Source organism: Ochotona curzoniae, unplaced genomic scaffold (genome assembly GCF_017591425.1).
Source record: "Ochotona curzoniae isolate NIBS_2020 unplaced genomic scaffold, NIBS_Ocur_1.0 contig_523, whole genome shotgun sequence".
In the NCBI taxonomy this organism is placed as follows: Eukaryota; Metazoa; Chordata; class Mammalia; order Lagomorpha; family Ochotonidae; genus Ochotona; species Ochotona curzoniae.
Window position 1 is genome coordinate 10,540,776 of NW_024466459.1, and position 17,421 is coordinate 10,558,196.

The 17,421-nt window shown below is 60.8% G+C and overlaps 1 protein-coding gene across 3 annotated transcripts in view; it reads right to left on the bottom strand.

Annotated features, from left to right (window-relative positions):
* RPTOR (regulatory associated protein of MTOR complex 1) overlaps positions 1-17,421 on the bottom strand; it is a 209,586-nt gene that overhangs the window by 9,104 nt on the left and 183,061 nt on the right. For 2 of the 3 annotated variants that reach the window (XM_040989809.1, XM_040989807.1), the window contains 7 exons: positions 17,259-17,376; positions 15,888-16,028; positions 15,538-15,696; positions 12,261-12,379; positions 8,660-8,763; positions 7,996-8,179; positions 6,816-6,926 (listed from right to left, as the gene is read on the bottom strand). In XM_040989809.1, the coding sequence (XP_040845743.1) occupies positions 6,816-6,926; positions 7,996-8,179; positions 8,660-8,763; positions 12,261-12,379; positions 15,538-15,696; positions 15,888-16,028; positions 17,259-17,376 (936 nt within the window). The remainder of the gene's footprint in view (positions 1-6,815; positions 6,927-7,995; positions 8,180-8,659; positions 8,764-12,260; positions 12,380-15,537; positions 15,697-15,887; positions 16,029-17,258; positions 17,377-17,421) is intronic. The other variant, XM_040989808.1, reaches the window with a different exon arrangement.

Sequence of the window (17,421 nt, forward strand, 5' to 3'; positions counted from 1 at the left end):
CCTTCGTGCCGTGACAATCTAGAGCTCGCTGGAGAAGAGATGACAAGCAACAACGCCGAGCGCAGGGAGAGAAAATGCAAGACCAGGGTGAGGCTCAGGGCCTGCCAGGAGCAAGGGCACTGGGAGGGTAGATGGGGAGCAGAGGGTGTGGGGCAGAACAGGGCAGGGGGCAGGGCAGAGAACATGGGCACAGGGCAGGACAGGGCAGAGAGCACGTGCAGGGGAAAAGCCCTGGGAGGCACCTCTGGGTCCTGATAGGCTCTGCCAACTCCAGGGACATGAGCTCTGCCTGCAGCCCACCCAGGGCAGTGCAAGCTGGCCCCTCAGGACTCTGCCTTGCAGCCAGGGCTGCCATCCGCCATGCTGAGCTCTGAGCACAGCTGCTCTCCTGGGCCTGCTGAGCTCAGGAAGGTCTCATAGGCTCAGCACTACGGCACTGTGCAGGAACCACCCACGCGGCATCCCGGGGGCTGAGGGTGGAGCAGTGTGGGAAGCTGAGAGGGAAGGCAGCAGGGCTGGGCGCCAGGACTGGGCTCACGAGGATCTGCCCCTCGCTGAACCTTAATCTCCCCTCTCCCCAGGTTGCACAGAGCTTTCTGTAAACAGGCAGGCAGCCCCAGCTCTGTGAGCCCCCCAGCACAGCTCCCGGCAGGAAGCCTCAGCTCTGTGAGCTCCCCAGCACAGCACCAGGAGGCTGCAGGTACGGGAATGGGGTCACATGATTAGGGTCCTGACATGCCACCAGCTTCTCATAGCTCTTGGCTTCTCAGACAGAAGCCAATTATGAGGCCCCGGCTGCCCACAGAGATGCAGCTCAGAGCCTGACTCCATCCTGACCATGAAGGAAGCCTGGCGGGTCACAACAAAGGCCTGGGAAGGTCTCGGGCAGGGCAGTGGCCTGGGCCTGGGCGAGGGCCACCCTGACCTGCTGGGCCCCACTTCCTACCTCTCCACATTGAGATGCAGGAAATTCAACTGTTGGGCAGAGGACCAGGCCCGAGGTGGGCACTGCCCAGCATAGCTCCTTGGGTTCTCCCCCTGGGGACGATGACAGGGGGACAACGTAGGGACAAGCCCACCTACGGCTGGGTACGTCAGTCCTGCTGCTGTTCAATAGACTGCTGGCCTCCAGCCCAATGGTGAAGCGGCTCCCCCACTCTCACCCTGACCCCCACTGGGTGCTGGCTCCACAGGTGTGGTGCAGAGTGGCGCCCCCGTGTGGGCAGGGACGACAGTGACTGGCTAAGCTACGGAGGTAGGAGAGTGGGCAAAGCAGGATGGCCCGTGCACTCCCGCTGGGTAGGGTGCCATCCCTGCCGGAGTGCCTTTCCCCCAGCCGAGTGCTGCTCAACACACCTGAGGGACAGAGCCCCTCACCTCCAGAAGACACCAAGGGACAGAGCCCCTCACCTCCTCCAGAAGACACCAAGGGACAGAACCCCTCACCTCCTCCAGAAGACACCAAGGGACAGAGCCCCTCACCTCCTCCAGAAGACACCGAGGGACAGAGCCCCTCACCTCCTCCAGAAGACACCGAGGGACAGAGCCCCTCACCTCCTCCAGAAGACACCGAGGGACAGAGCCCCTCACCTCCTCCAGAAGACAGCGAGGGACAGAGCCCCTCACCTCCTCCAGAAGACACCAAGGGACAGAGCCCCTCACCTCCTCCAGAAGACACCGAGGGACAGAGCCCCTCACCTCAAGGTATACCTCCTAGTTTCTGCAAAGGCTTAGTCGTGTAAACACCATGAATTCAGGTACCGTCCTGTGCAACCACACCTCATTTTGGGTCCCTTGCTGGCTGGTCCTCCTTTTAACGCCTAGCCCTGGTGTTATATTTATTTATAAATATTGAATTTATGTGGTAAGTTGGAAGGAGTGAAAGGGACAGAGCACGAGGGGAGGAACAGAGGCTGATATTTGTCCACTGGGTCACTCCCCAAGTGGCCCAACGGCTGGAGCTGAGCTGATCCGAAGCCAGGAGCCTCCTCCGGGTCTCCCACATGGGTGCAGGGTCCCAAGGCTCTGGGCCGTCCCCGACTGCTTTCTCAGGCCACAGACAGGGAGCTGGATGGGAAGTGGAGCTGCCGGGACACTGACACACATACGGGATGTTGGTATTGCAGGCTGAAGGTTAACCTTCTATTCTACCTTTTAAGAAGATGTATTTATTTGAAAGGCGAAGGGTACCGAGACAGACTTAGCTCTTGCATCCACTGGTCCCCTCTGCAATTGCTTTGGCAACAAGGCCAAAGCCACATACTCCTGTCCAGTGGCCCTCAAGAGTGCAGGGGTCTAAGCACTTAGGTCATTACCCACTGCCTTCTTGGCACACTAGTAGAGAACCTACTGGAAGCAAAGCAGCTGGGATTAAAACTGGCTTTTGATACAGGGTGCCAGCCCCACCAGGATGTTATGGCTCCAATCCACAGCTTCTGGGGTGTCCTCAGGGTTGGTGCCCTGTCCAGGGCTCCAAGTGGCCTCTTCCACTCGGAAGATCACTTGTGGTTCACCTGTGTTATGCAGGTTTAACTTCGATTGCTGCCTAGAATCTTCTACCTACCGGATCACCTCCAGATGGCTGTGATGCCCAGGCCTTGGGTCTCCCACGTGGGCAGCAGGGGCCCAACCCTTGGGCCATGCTCTGCTGCTTCTTTGAGGCCCTGGCGAGGGATGGCTGCCAAGCAGAGCAGCGGGACGCAGCTAGCAAGCACGTGGGATGCCAGCTGACAGGCACCTTAGACAGCAGTGCGCCTGTCCTCCAGGAGAAGGGCCTCTGGGTCGCCTCTGGTTTGTGCTGTGCGTGAAGAGAGACCCTGAAACACTCGGACAGAGGGCTCCGAAGACTGCACTGCCTCTCTCAGGGCACAAAGCACTGCCCTGGGACCTGCAGTAACCATCCTTGTAGCAGCCACAGCCCAGGACGAGGGCCTCTGATGCTCCATGCCGGCTGTCAGTGCCTGTACTGCCAGACTCTCCGGTCTGGCCACACACACCCGCTCTGTGAGCAATGTCCCCAACGCTGTCCCCACCTGCGGATCTTTCTTGGTGATGTGTCTGCAAACCTCCCACTATTACATCTGGTTCTTTAAGATTTGTGTATTTACTTTGAAAATGTTACAGGGAGAGAGAGATTTTCCACCTGCTGGTGCACTTCCTGGATGGCCACAGTGGTCAGTGCAGGGCCAGGACAAAGGCAGGGCTTCTTACAGCCTCCCACACGGGTGGCAAGGGCTCAGACATTGGGTCTTCCACTGCTTTCCGCATCAGCAGGGAGCTGGATGGGAACTGGGCAAGCTGGGACTTGAACCAGTGCCCAGAAAGGATGCTGGTGTCACATGTGGACGGCGGTTTCCCCACTGCACTACAAGCGAGGCCCCTCCTTGCAGAGTCTTGAGAGTTTACACACTGAACCCCAGATCTCCATCTGCCACGCACTTCACAACTCCCTCTCACTTGGCGGCTTGCCTTTTCTTAGCACTGTCTTCCAGAAACTAGTCCTTGAGTTTGGTGAAGTCCAGTTTTCGCTCACATGGCACCTTGTAACTTTGGTTTTCTGTGTGTTGGTCTGCCAGACAATGCCGCTAGGGGCTGGTGCTGTGGTGTGTGGGTCAAGTAGCCGCTGACAGCGCTGGCGTCCCAAGCTGCTCCTGACCCTGTGCCCTGTGCTGCAGCACGGAGAGCGGCTGATGGTCTCTGCCATGCCACTCCCGCGGGAGGCTGGCATGCAGTGTCAGACTCCTGGCTGCTGTGTTCTTCAAGGGGTAAACCAGCTAATGGAAGATCTCATCTCTTTCTTTCAACTGGTAGATGGAAATAGCTAATTATACACATATATTAGTGGTTTCTAAGAACGTATCTGTCAGGTGTGTGACACAGCAGGTCAACCTGGGATCCGGGTGCTGCCTTCTCATCTGGGTGCTAGTCCAGCTCCTTGCTGCCGAGTGCCCCAGAGCAGCCCGTGACGGTCCAGTCCCCTTCTCCCACACAGGGGACCTGCAAGAAGCTCCTAGCTCCAGCCCGGTTTAGCCCTGGCTGCTGGAGCCGTGCAAGATCTCTGACTTCAAAGTAAATAAGTCTTAAAAAGAAAAAAAAAAAAGAGGAAGGAGTTTCCCAGGCAGGAGTATGAGCTGCCCTAGGAGGTACTGGCCCCCCGCAGTGACAGCCAAGGGCCCCGCCCCCTTCCTGCGGGGACACCGGTCTCCAGACAAGTCATGGAGAGGAACAAAGTGACATTCCCCTCTGAGGTCGGAACGGGAGTCAGCCCCAAGTGCACGGCAGACGCTGCCCCTGCCTCTGTGTCTCCACGGCACAGGCGGCAAGCAGAGCAGCTCCTTACACATGTGGTGATGGTGGCTGGAGCACGGGGTGGCCCCTACCTCACATGGGGTGACTGCAGCTGAAAACGGGGCGGCCCCCCACCTCACACAGGGTGATGGCGGCTGGGCATGGGGCAGCCCCTACCTTACATGGGCAGCGATCGTGGCTGGGCACAGCTGTTTTTGGTCCTCAGAATAAACAAAACCCCCAGCCAACCGGTCACTGCAGTGGTGGCTTTGGAGCTCTGGGTGGCCGGCTGCTCGGACACACCGTGCCCTGGGTGTCACCTGCTCAATGGATGCTTGTCAGGCCTGGTGCGCCTTTGGGGCAGGGTAGGGTTTGGGGTTTGAGCTCTCGTTGTTGGAATCTGTCTTTGCCAATGGGATCCTCATGCATCTGATCACACAAACGTGTCATTAGATGATTAATTAAATTACTGAAAACACTCCTGGGAGGAGCAGCAGTGTGAACTAGAGAGACCACAGCCGTCTGCCCTTCTGAAGCTGAGGGCGACCCCGAGCAGGGAGCCGGGGTGCCTGGCAGGTGTGGGCGGCGTCCCAGCAGATGTGTGGGGGCCCCCTGGCTGGCCGCAGCCCAGACTGGCGCCAGACATGCTTAGAGCAGCCGGCAGAGGCTTGCTCAGCGAAGGCTCATTTGAATGCCTGGGGAAGAAAGCAAATCTTTTGGGAAGAAATCAAATTCATTTTCAGGTTTATGGGAAATGAGCTTTGAGTTTTCTAGGACAAGCCTTGATGAGTCAGAACGAGCGATGCCCAAGGATTTTAAGCAGTCGCTCACTGCCATGCCAGGAAGTGGGCAGGGTTCAGCATGCCAAGGGGCCTGGGCCCCGGGCCTGACGGCCTTCAGTGTGAGACCTGCTCAAGGGACCGAGCCTGCGTGGAGGTAAAGCGCAACTCCTGAGTTCCAAGGAGCAGCTTAATGCGCACATCCCTGACTGAGCCTGCACTCTGGCTGGCCTCCTCCTGCAAGTGCTGGGGAGCAGAGCGCCCCCCACAGCCCAGCCTGTGCTTCTGCGTCCTGAGCACAAGGCCCTGCTCACCCAGCATGCCACCACCTGGCAGCCCACAGCCAAGGCAGCTGGCTCCAGGTGCCATCTGTGTGCACACACCTGGCACAGCTGGCAGCACTATCAGATGGGGGTTTCTGTCCTAACTTTTTCTTTCTTTGTAAAACATTTCCTCATAACAGTGGTTATTGTCAACTTTTTGTTTGAAGGTTTATTCAGAGAGGGGCAGGGGAGACTGAACTTCCATCACTGATTCGCTCACAAAGAGCCAGAGCTGGGTTAAGCTGAAGCCGGAAGCTTCCTCTGGGTCTCCCGCTGGGGTGGCAGGGTCCAAGCACTTGGGCTATCTTCCACTGCCTTTGCCAGGCCATTCTCGGGGAACTGGTGTGGGAGAGCAGCAGCCAGGAACTGGACCAGCTTGCTGGCATGGTTCACCCCGCCTGCCCACATCTCACAACATTTTCAGACCTCAGTGAAGTGACTTCCTAGGCCAAACTGTGGGAAGTTCACTCTCGGGTTCATTCAAACAGCGGAAGAGTGGCTGCCTCAGATACCCACATCCCTACAAACGGACACCAGATACAGCCTGGGCTGCTCCACTTCCAATCCAGCTCCCGGCTAGCGTGCTGAGTCCTCGGACCCCTGTGCCCTGTGGGAGACACGCAGGAAGCTCTGGGCCGCAGCCTGGCTGCCACAGTCATCTGGAAGATCTCTCTCATTGTGACTTCATCTTGCAAGTCAGTATATGCATCTTAAGAAAAACCCGAGTGGGAGAGAGGTACCCTCCATCCCAGCCGTGGGAGGCCAGGAACGTACACGGACTCGGTGAGGAGAGGTGCAGGGCCGTGGGCTGCTGGCGGAGCAGCACCATGCCCAGGACCACCCGTGACACGGGGTCTTCAGTGACGCACCCATGGAGGTAGAGGGTCTCCTGAGCCACCTCTGTGGAGGTGGGTGCCCATGACTCCACCGAGCGTGGCTCCTGGCCAGCCCATGGGAGCTGGCACTTTGGCAGAGGTGAGCCCTAGGGTGCTGGCCCAGGCAGGGGCCTGGTGAGGGATGCTGGCAGGCCTCGAAGGCCTGTGGTGGGCTTGGGAGTGAGTGGGCAAGCTCCCAGCAGGCGGGTTGTGCAGTCACTGGAGAAGACAGCAAGCAAGTGAAGTTGGCTGCTTGAGCCGTCAGCTTTAACTGCTGATCCTGCACTGTGACACTGACTTAGTGTCATGTCGCCCCATGGGGACAGCAGCTGTGGAGGGCTGGCTTGGGGCTGGCGGGGCTGGCAAGGGCCCTGGAACTCCTGCTATCCTGCCCACGGCTCATCAAGGTGACCCATGGAGATGCCCTGGGCCACGGTGATGAGCAGCAGTTCAAGGGGGCCACAGCGGGGCCACGTGGGGAGTCACACACGAGCAGCATGCCCACGGAAGGGGCAGCTTCGCTGGGCCCCATGTAACCAGGGCTCACGCACCTTCATGACAGGCTGGGCGAAGTAGCGGGCGCTCCAGTCGCAGAAGCCCGTCTGCATGGCGGTGGAGATGAAGTTCTTGTGTCCGGCAGCCTCATCCCCGTCGTCCGCGGTCTGCAGGGAGGGGAGGGACAGCATGGGCCCCCTTGGCCTGAGAGCCCGGCTGTGGCTGGGTGCTCAGCGCTCCGGGCCAGGAGCAGGGTGGCAGCCGGAGTCATATCTCCTGTTCCTGCAGACCCTGGGCCCGGGGTCTGGACAGGTCGGCAGGGCCTGTGTCCACTATGCCTTCCTGGGGTGGGCTCAGCATGGGCCAGCTGCTCAGCAGGGTCCCTTGCCCAAGCTAGTTCCCCACGGCCCGGCACGTGGCTGCTCTGGTGGCTGGGCCCTGCTGGTGAGCGGTGGTCCCAAGGGAGAGCCCCGCAGGCTGCTCCGTACCTGACCGCTCCCTGTGTCACGCTGGCCGCCGCTCAGGTTGCCTGAAGCAGCAGTCCCCAGCCTGGCGATAGGACCAACAGGGCAGTAGTCTGCAGGTGCCTGTGTGCAGTAGTTGCCCTGTGCCCACTGTGTCCAGGCCGTGGCAGTGGGAAGCACGGCCTCCGCCCTGCACCAGGGCCCACCCAGGAGGTTGGCCTGTACTCGAAGCCCGGGCTGGCCTCCCTCCTCGCTGCTCCAGCTCTGATGGCGGGGGCGCTGGAGCTGCCAGGTTGGCATGGAAACCTGGGATTCCCTAGTGAACAGCAGGTAGCTTCTTGTTCAAGTGACACCACTGCAAGGGAAGTCTGCTTTCCCCACTCCCAAGGGACACTGCTGTCAGCACCCATGGCAGCCGAGGGCCTCCGCACAGCCCGGGTGAGGGTGCCCAGTCCTGCACGTGGGCTGCTGGGAGCCCTGAGGACAGCAGGCAGCTCCCTAGGCACAACAATCGAGTGCCTATACAGACACACCCTGCTCAGAGGAAACTTGTGGAGCCGCCATCACATCCTGTTCTCCCAAGAGGGGAAAGAAGGACATGGCCACGTGCTTGGATTCTGTCGCCTGGAGAGCCAGGAAGGAGAGGTCCCTACAAAACCCAGCAGTGCAGCCCTCATCTGTAGGGGCCGAGCAGGCCCAGAGCTGGGCGTGGAGCCAGCTGCACATGTCCCCGAGGGGTTTCTGCGTGGGCTTGTCCCTGGAGGCTGCGTACCTGATCGGGGCCCTTGTCGAACATCTTCCGCGTCCGGGGAAACTGGTGGGAGTGGGGGGTGTACTGCGCGGCCACGGAAGCCGTGGTACCTGGCCGGCCGGAGGGCAGCTCGCGACTGCCTGGCTGCTTGGCCACGTCGTTGGTCAGGCTGGAGCTGCTGGCACTGGATGCTGGTGGGGAGCCGCTGCCATGGGGAGGAGACCAAGGAGCTTAGCACCCTAACCCACAGCCCCAGGCCTCCCTGCTGCTGCCGACAGACACGGGGACACTGTGGCCTGACTCCCACGCAGCCTGATGGCGTAGGAATGGCCTCTCACCAGGTGTGAGGGCCCTGGCTGCCCGCCTGGGACGGCGCCTCAGCCCCTGACAGCATAGGATGGCTGCACAGCCTCTGGTGGGCACCTGCTGATGGGACGGAGCAGCCACCCGCCAGCGTCCTGCTCGGGGACTCATGGCCTCTTGTAAGACTCAGAGCAGTCCAGGGTACTGGCCAGGCCCAGTTTCGGCCACGGCTGAGTGTGCTAGCGCAGGGTTTCCCACGTGGGGCTGGCCAGGAGGGACTGCACTGGGTGCGGAGGGAAGACGGGAAGCAGTGGGAAGGTGAGCTGGCAGTGACTCTTGTGCGGCAGGGCGGCTGGCTCGGCGTGCGAGGCCCATTACTCACCCCACTTGGTGGATGTGCACGCCCTTGTTGGTGGGGCTAGCGGGGGCCGACTGCGTGAGTGAAGCTGCATCCAGGATGCGCTGGGGCCGGGCGTTCACCGTGGCCTACAGGAGCAACAGGCAGGGTACTAGGGGCCGCCCAATGGCCTCCAGACGCACGTGAGAGGCACAGCAGTGGTGGCTTCCAAGGGGTTTCATGGCGGAGCCAAGGCTTTTTTATCCAGGGACAGAGCAGCAGACTGGCCCCGAATGTAACCCCGGAGACCTTGTTTTTGTTTTCATTTTATCCGATGGGAAGACAGAGACCTTCCACGGCTGGTTCAGCCCTTAGATGCCCAACACACAGGGCTGGGCCAGACCAGTACTAGGAGCCAGGAGCTCTCACATGAGCGGCAAGGACCAAGTCCTTGGGCCACCCCCTGCTGCCTCCAGGGGGGACGAGGACACGCATGGACACTCCGCTACGGGATGTGGGTCTCCCCAGCGGCAGCTCCACCACCAGGCCTACCACCTGTTCCAAATGGTTCACCTGGGGCTGGGCGACGCCTAGGCTGGCGACCGTGACGGGAAGTCTGAAGGGGTGTCTAGGTGGCTCAGAGGGTCAATGTGTAGTGCAGCCCACCCTTCAGGAAAATGGTGGCCACTGTCTCCTGTGTCCCTGGAGAGCCTGCTGTTGGTCTTGACCACTGCTAGACTGGCAGACAATTCTGGGGGCACAGTCCAGGGAGCTGGCAGGTATGCCCACACTTGCTGCAGGAGCTGGGTGGCCATGAATGCTCTTGTGCCCTGCTGGCCTTTGCTCAGCGGGATGTCAACCTGCCCTCTGACCAGCCAAACACCAAAGGGCCAATCAGCACAGGTGTCTCCCATGGGTGCCAACGGCTTTCGGATTCTCCTGCCCTCACCACGTGAAAAAATGGCCAGAGGGCAGACCAGTGCGATGCACAAACAACGCTTCTGCCTCTCCTTGAGACAGACGGCACAAAATGTGCACTTGGCCTTATCCTGCCATCGCGCTCTCTCCCACGGCGAGTGGACACTACGCGCTCCTGTAAGTAAAGCCCACAAAGAGACCACATGCGTGGGCCTGCCCCGCGTGGGGGACCTGGGAGCCCTGGCTCCTGCCTTTGTCTACGTCCAGCCCTGGTCACCGTGGCCATCTGGGGAGTGAATGAGTAAACCAAAGGGCTCTCTTTGTTTCTCCCACATTCTCTGTAATTCTGCTGCTCAAATAAATAATCTTTTTTCAAAAAGATTTATTTCAAAGGCAAAATTACAGAGAAAGAGGGAGAGAGAGCGACACCATGGAGAGAGCTCTTCCATCCACTGATTTGTCCCCAATGGCCACAATGGCGAGAGTTGGGGCATGCTAAAGCCAGAGCCTAGAGTGTCTTCTGGGTCTCCTATGCAGGTGCAGGGGGCCTAGCACTTGGCCTGTCTTCTGCTGCTTTCTCAGGCCGTTAGAGGGAGCTGGATGGGAAGCAGAGCAGCAGGGACTTGAACTACCACCTGTATGGGGTATTGGAATTGCAGGTAGCAGCTTAACTCACTATGCCACGGTGCCAGGCCCATAAATTTCTCTTTAAAAAGTCTAAAAAGAGAAAGGAAACTGACAGCTCAGACACAAGAAGTCTAGTGTGAGCCTGCTCTGAGTGTGGGAGGTGCTGGGGAGACAGGAAATCCCGAGCTGACGGGAACACTTCAGCAGTTCCTGCAGCCGCCAACGGCAGTGACGAGGGCCTCCTGAGGTGGCCTAAGGGACTGTCAGCGCCGTGCTCTGCTCTCCCAGCTGGACGCCAAGTCCTTGCCCTGGACCCCCGAGAGTTCCTGAGCCGGACGTCATGGGCAGGGGCAGTCCTGTGAGGAGCACCAGTGAGCTCAGGGATTCAGACTGGCCCAGCAGTGCAGTCGGGGGCTGGGTGCACGGCCCCTCCAAGCAGAGGCACGAGGACCCTTGGGCAGGACAGGGCTGGGGAGGAACCTAGCCCACATTCCTGTCACCGTTCTGAGCAGACACCACGGGAAGAGCTGCTGGATGCTCACCGTGCACCACTGGGCATCAGGTGGCCTCACCGCCCTTGCCCGCTGCTCCCTCTCTGGTCTGGGTCCATCTCCCATGTGACCCCTCACAGGGTGGCACCTGCCTGTCTAGTGTGGAATTCTCTCAGCTCATTGTAAAGGCAGAGGCCACCTGAGGAGCTGAGGCTGTGGGCGGCCCGTCCCATCCTGAGGCTGCTGTGGCAGCCAGCCCTGCCCATGTCCCTGGAGGCTGCAGTGGCTGTGGGCAGTCTATCCCATCCCAGCCAGTCACAGGCCGGGCAGCAGCAGGCCATCACGGCTGGTCCCCTAACTGGAAGGGACAGAAGGCACAGGGAGCCCGAGGGGCAGGCCTCGCCACGCATGCCCCATGGGCGGCTATGGGCTTCCGCGCTGGCCTCAGGGCTCCGTGGCTGTTCCTCCGTGGGAGGCAGCCAGGCAGTCAGAAATGTTCCTGAGAGTTCCGCCGTAAGGATGCCTCGTGGGTGAGAAGCTCGCCAAAAGGGGGTCCCCCAGGACTGCCGAGAGCTGGCTCTGGGCACCTCCGCCTGTGCTCAGCCACTCCCCGCCCACAACACTCCACAGGCGGCACGGACTTGTCCTCACACAGATGGCCAGGCGTCACCCAGTGACAGCGACAGCTGGGCCTCTTAGGATGTACGCCACAACCTGTACAGCAGCTGGGTGCTCCCAACCCGAGGCTGGAGCCGGGCCCGGGCGGAGGCTCCCTTCCTCTGTCCGCACAGGAGCTGCCGCACCCCAGGGCGGCGATGACACACTGCTGTGACCAGCACACAGCTCACAGGGACACGGCCCTCACACGGGGGACACGGCCCTCACACGGGGGACACGACCCTCACACGGGGGACACGGCCCTCACACGGGGACACGGCCCTCACACGGGGACACGGCCCTCACACGGGGGGACACGACCCTCACAGAGCTCACGGGGACACGGCCCTCACACGGGGGACACGGCCCTCACACGGGGGGACATGACCCTCATAGAGCTCACAGGGACACACTCACAACAGGTCATGCTGATATGAATGTTTTTAACTCTAATGAATAAAAATGTGGCTTCAGATTCAGATAGTGAATTAGGCTCATATCTCTGCAGCAGAGGCAGGGGCTTCGGCCCCAGGGTTCAGCTGCCAGCTGCGATGCAGCCGTTGGAGTCCCACCTGCCCACTTGTGACCCAGCTCCCCGTTGTGTTCCTGGGAAGGCAGGGAGCATGCCCTGTGAGCCACGTGAGGTTGGTGGAGTGCTGCTGGGCTCTTGGCTTTGCACAGAACCAGTCCTGGCAATGGCAACCATCCGGGGGTGAACCAGAGGTCAGATCTCTGTCCCTCCCTCTCTACGACTCCGCCTTTTAAATAAATGAAGTTTTTAAGGAAAAAAAAAAGTGTGAATCTGGGTGGGCAAATGCCTGAGGCAAGGAGCACACAAATCCGACAGCGCGCAGAGGCCACGGCAGGTGGGCCCTTCCAGGAGCCCGGGAGCCCCTGGCGGACGCCCCTGGCTGAGCCGCAGCCGCACAGCTCTGCGGCGCTTCTCCACACACCTTGTAGGCGATGCTGTTGAGCACCCTCATGGCCAGGTCGGAGACGTCGGGGTAGGGGTCAGCGGCCAGATGCAGCAGGACTCTCCACATCTGGGTATAGACGCTGTTGAAGGACACCCCTGCAAGAGACGGGAGGGCTCAGTGGGCGGATGCTCCTGTGGGGTCGCCACGTGCAGGGCTGGATTCACCCCTGGGGAGGAAGCTTCTTCAGAACACAGCTGCTACCTCACATGAACATGGCTGTGGAAGGCAGCCCTTGGCCGTGTCCGCACTGCCTTTCGCCCTGGGTTTTGGGGAGTCCTGGGTGTGGGGCAGAGGAGGCAGGCTGCCGTGGCATCCTCAGGCAGGGCTGTTCACGCCTACCTGGTCTCTCATAGAGCCCAGTGACAGGCTGTACCCTGGTACTGCGGCAGAACCCAGAGGACACACACATGCTCAGCCTCTGAGCCACACCTTGGCCTTGGCATGGCAGCAGAGCCCAGAGAACACACACGTACCCAGCCTCTGAGCCACACCTTGGCCTTGGCATGGCAGCAGAGCCCAGAGAACACACACGTACCCAGCCTCTGGCCACGCTGGGCCCTGGCACCGAGGCAGAGCCCAGAGGACACACACATACCCAGCCTCTGGCCACGCTGGGCCCTGGCACCGTGGCAGAGCCCAGAAACCATGTGAATCTCTGAAGGGAGAGAGGCCAGGTGGAGATGGCCAGCAAGGCGGGCGGTGGAGACAGCATGGAGCAGCCACGCTCGGGTCCGAGCGCTGGTGCTCAGGAGCCAGAACGTGGAGTAGGTGACACGGCGGAGGCCTCAGGGGTGCCGGCCAGCACGGGCAGGGGGGAGGGGGGAGGCTGAGTGGGCAGTGCCCGGCTCGGCCCTCAAGGACGGGCAAGGACAGCCCTGCTCCGTACAGCAAGGCGGGCGCCCTGACGCCCACTTCTCCCGGTGTCCTCCTGCTTTTTGGATGTGCGGTCACCAAAACATGGGAGGGCAGCTCAGGGAAACGGGCACGCACACCTAACCCAGGCAGCCTGGTGTGGTTGCCAAGTGAGGTCCTCACAGGGGCCAGAGGGTCCCAGGGCCCCCTTCCCCTGCAGGCCCTGGGGGAAGAGCCCCACCATGGAACACCAAAGCTGAGGTTTACCATCTGCTGGGGTTGTGCTATTATTTGCTGCTTTGCAACTTTATTTTTCTGACTTGATTTTCTAGCAGATTTTGACTTTGATATAACAATGTTAGTCTCATTCTGCCAGTCTCAGATGACATGGATGACCCAATGAGAAGTGTCACAGGGAGCTGCTGTCCTCTGCACATCTTCGCTTGGTCTGGCCGGGAGCCCCTGTTCCGTGAGCAGTTCTGTGGTTAAGCCTGCTGTCTCCTGAACAGGACAGAGCCAGTGTGCACACACTCGGGCCCTGGGCGGGCAGGCAGCAGCTCAGCACCTCTGGGCTCCAGGCACGAGCCCGGGGCGTCCACGCCTGCTGCCGGCCGCACGTGCCTCACTCATGCTCTATCCTTACATAGATGACAAGTGCCAAACTCTGAGGAGGCTTGGGTCAGGACTTGTCACAGCACTGGCAGAGGGGCCGAGCCTATGACACGGGTGGAACCACTTGCCTTGCTGGGGGCTCTGCCAAGCTCCGGGCTCCTCTGCACCCCAGGGTGCCCCGCTGCCAGAGGGGCCGAGCCTATGACACGGGTGGAACCACTTGCCTTGCTGGGGGCTCTGCCAAGCTCCGGGCTCCTCTGCACCCCAGGGTGCCCCGCTGCCAGAGGGGCCGAGCCTATGACACGGGTGGAACCACTTGCCTTGCTGGGGGCTCTGCATGGGCGCCATCTTGTCAGCCTCCTTCCTGTCCTTGGGCACCAACAGGCAAGTCCTGGAGATGTCCACTCCCTAGGACCTGCACCCATGACATGGGGCAGCCTTCAGGAGCCGTTCTGCCCTCTGTGCCAGCTGCAGCCCCAGCTGTTCAAGTGGGACAGTACTGCTCCCTGGCTAGCTGGCTGGTGCTTCTGCCACTTAACAGTGGCTTCCATCAGGGCAACTCCTCTAGTGGCACCAGGGGCAGGGCTTGTTTGCTCACCAGCCTCTCCTGGTGGGTAGTCAAACAGGCTGTAAACACTTCTTCAGGGCCACTGCCATACCCCGCTCTCCCAGGAAGGAGACACGGGAGGGGCATGCTGGGTAGGCAGAATTTGCCGGCCATAGCCCCTGCTGTCTCCTGAGAGCTCGGGGCTCAGGTAGTTTCTGAGTCCTGGAATTGGATTCCTGTGCTCCTCTGTGAGGGGAGCCGTTCCCACCCACTTCTGAGTGAGGACTTGGACCTGGCTCCCCCAGGACAAGGCGAGGAGTGGGGCTAGTCGTGAGTGGCTGTCAGCTCCTCTGATGCCAGGGCCACATGTGACTATGAGGTGACAACAGCAAGGGCTGGGGTGTCCAGTGGCCAGCACTGTGACTGGCTCCCTTCACATCCTCCCCTCCCTCAGCACAGGCATTTGCTACTATGGTGACACATTCTCAAGCCGGTACCGTGCGTGCGGGCTGGCATTGGGGCACAACGGGTTAAGTTACCGCCTGCACCCATGGCATCCCTTACGGCACTTGTAAGTGGAGTGGCTGCCCCACTTCCCACCCAGCTCACTGCTGGTGCACGTGGGAAAGCAGCAGGGGACGGCCCCAGCGCTTGGGTCCGAGCACGCCAGACACGAGAGGCCCACGAGACAAAGGAACGGAATTACACTCTGCGAGGCTCCTTGACTGTGGACCGCAGCCAGAACCACGCCGACCGCCTGCAGGGCCAGAGCCCGGGAAGGCAGATGGAGGCTCCGGCAGCAGCAGCCTGGACACGGAGCACCCAGAGCCACAGGCTGCAGCCCTGCGGGGGCAGCTGCAAGCACACGCTGCCCAGGAACACTGATGCTGCACTGCCCCACGCAGGGACCTCTCCCCCGGGGAGGCTGAGGGGGAGCCATGTGGGAGTCCCGGCTGGGGCGTAAGCACCCACAGGTGAAGGCACTGCCCATGAGTGGGGCTGGGAGACGCTGGGCCACCACTCCACTACAATCTGGTCATCAAGAAAGCCACAACCCAAACCAAAACCCCTGGTTCTGAGGCCAGGGATCCACTCGGGGTTGAGTGAAGACCACACTCAAGATTGTCCAAGATTTGGAACAAACACGGAGCTGCCAGAGCTTCTGGGCAAGAACCCAACAGCACCCAGCAGAGGGCACCCGCAGAGGGCGCGGCGTTGCGGGCAGGGCGCACGGGCACTCACCGATGAGGGAGTTGAGGGAGGAGTAGGAGCTGACGCGGCGCATCTTGTCGATGGTCTCGAAGGACAGGATGTACTCCTCGTTCTCGGGGCTGCCCAGGGTGCTGCTGGCGCTGCTGCTGGTGCTCAGGTTGCCGGGGGAGAAGGCCACCGAGCCGCCTGCTGCCCGGGCACACAGCAGTCAGGATCCCCGGATGCATGCTGTGGGGATGCCCCCAGCCCACCCTCCCGGAGCTGAGGTCCTAAGGCTTCCCAAGGGCACCCCTGCAGTTGGGCAGTGCCCACAGCTGGAAGCAAGCTGCTCAGGCGGGCAGGGCAGCCCGCGGCCCACAGAGCCACACCCAGTGCCTCACCTTCTTCGGTCAAGCTCAGATTCTGCAGCGACTTGTTGAGGTTCCTCACAGTCGTGACCGCGCGGATGTTTCCGTAGGAGCTCACGGAACGAAGCCTGGGGGTGCACGGACTTTCCCGCACTGGGGTCAAACTGCCCCCGTCTGAGAGCAGAAGGAGGATGGTGAGTGACGGGCTTCTGGACCGGGCCGGGGGCGGGGTGGGGGTGGTGTCGAGGCTGGCACGGTGGCCCAGCAGACCACGCTGCTGCCTGCCATGCCAGCACCCCACGCTGGAGCACCAGTTTGAGTCCTGCTGACCTAGCCCCTTGCAAAGGACACTGTGACAGCAGCTGTCAGGGCCCAAGTGCTTGGGGTGTACCATGCAGCAGCCCTGGCTGTGGCCTGGCCCGGCTGGGGCTACTGTGGCCATCTGAGGAGCTATCCTGCCTTTCAAACAAATCTTAGAGGAAAACAAAAAAAAAGATGGGAGGCTGTTCCCCTCCAGGGAGCTGCAGCTGCGACAGGAGGCGGCGGCCTCTGCTCCCAGGGCAGGACTAAGGCAGGGGCCTCCAGCTCAGGTCCACCAGAACAACACAGGGCAGAGGGCAGGAGGCCACACAGCACGGAATATGGCACATGGCACATGGCAGCTGTGGGCTGCTGCCTGGGGGCCCTGAGGGCACGGACACGGTCCCACCTGCTGACACTGCCCCTCCCTGTGGACTCCAGGTGGGAATGCCGAGTTCTGGTTACGCGAGTGCCTCAGCAGTGGCTGTACCCTTGGAGGGAGGGGAGATTGTTTTACCACAGGAAGTGGGGGGGCATGGCCCTGACGTAGGGGTTCTCATTGCTCATGCTCTCTTCTCAGTCCCCGAGGCAAAAGTTCCACCATCGTGAAGAGTTCCCTGATTGGGCCCGGCATAGTAGCCTAGCGGCTAAAGTCCTCGCCTTGCACCAGCCGGAATCCCATATGGGTGCCGGTTCTAATCCTGGCAGCCACGCTTCTCATCTGGCTCCCTCCTTGTGGCCTGGGAAACTAGTCAAAGACGGCCCAGGGCCTTGGGACCTTGGACCCATGTGGGAGACTCAGAAGAGGCTCTGGGCTCCTGGCTTCAGATCGGCGCAGCACCGGCCGTTGTGGCTACTTGGGGAGTGAATCAGTAGATGGAGAATCTTCCTCTCTGTCTCTCCTCCTTTCTCTATATCTGACTTTCAATAAAAGTCAAATAATTCTTTAAAAACAAACAAAAAACCAAGAGCTCCCTGATTTTGATTGGCAGAGAGGTGAGAGGCGGTGGGTTGGCACAGCCCCAAGACAGGCACCTCAGGACCCAGGTGGTGCCTCAGCTGGACCTGGGGCCCTGTTGGCAGTGCCAGGGTGAAGTGGGGTACCTGTGGGAGCAGGAGAAGGCAGGGGGTAGTTCTTCTCCTCTTCCATGAACTGCAGGGCCACGGTACAGAAGTTGCTCTCGTACTGCACGACGAGGTGACTCAGGGCTACCACCAGCTCCTGCCGGAGGGACAGGGACAAGAGCGGCCTGCTCAGGCATGCAGG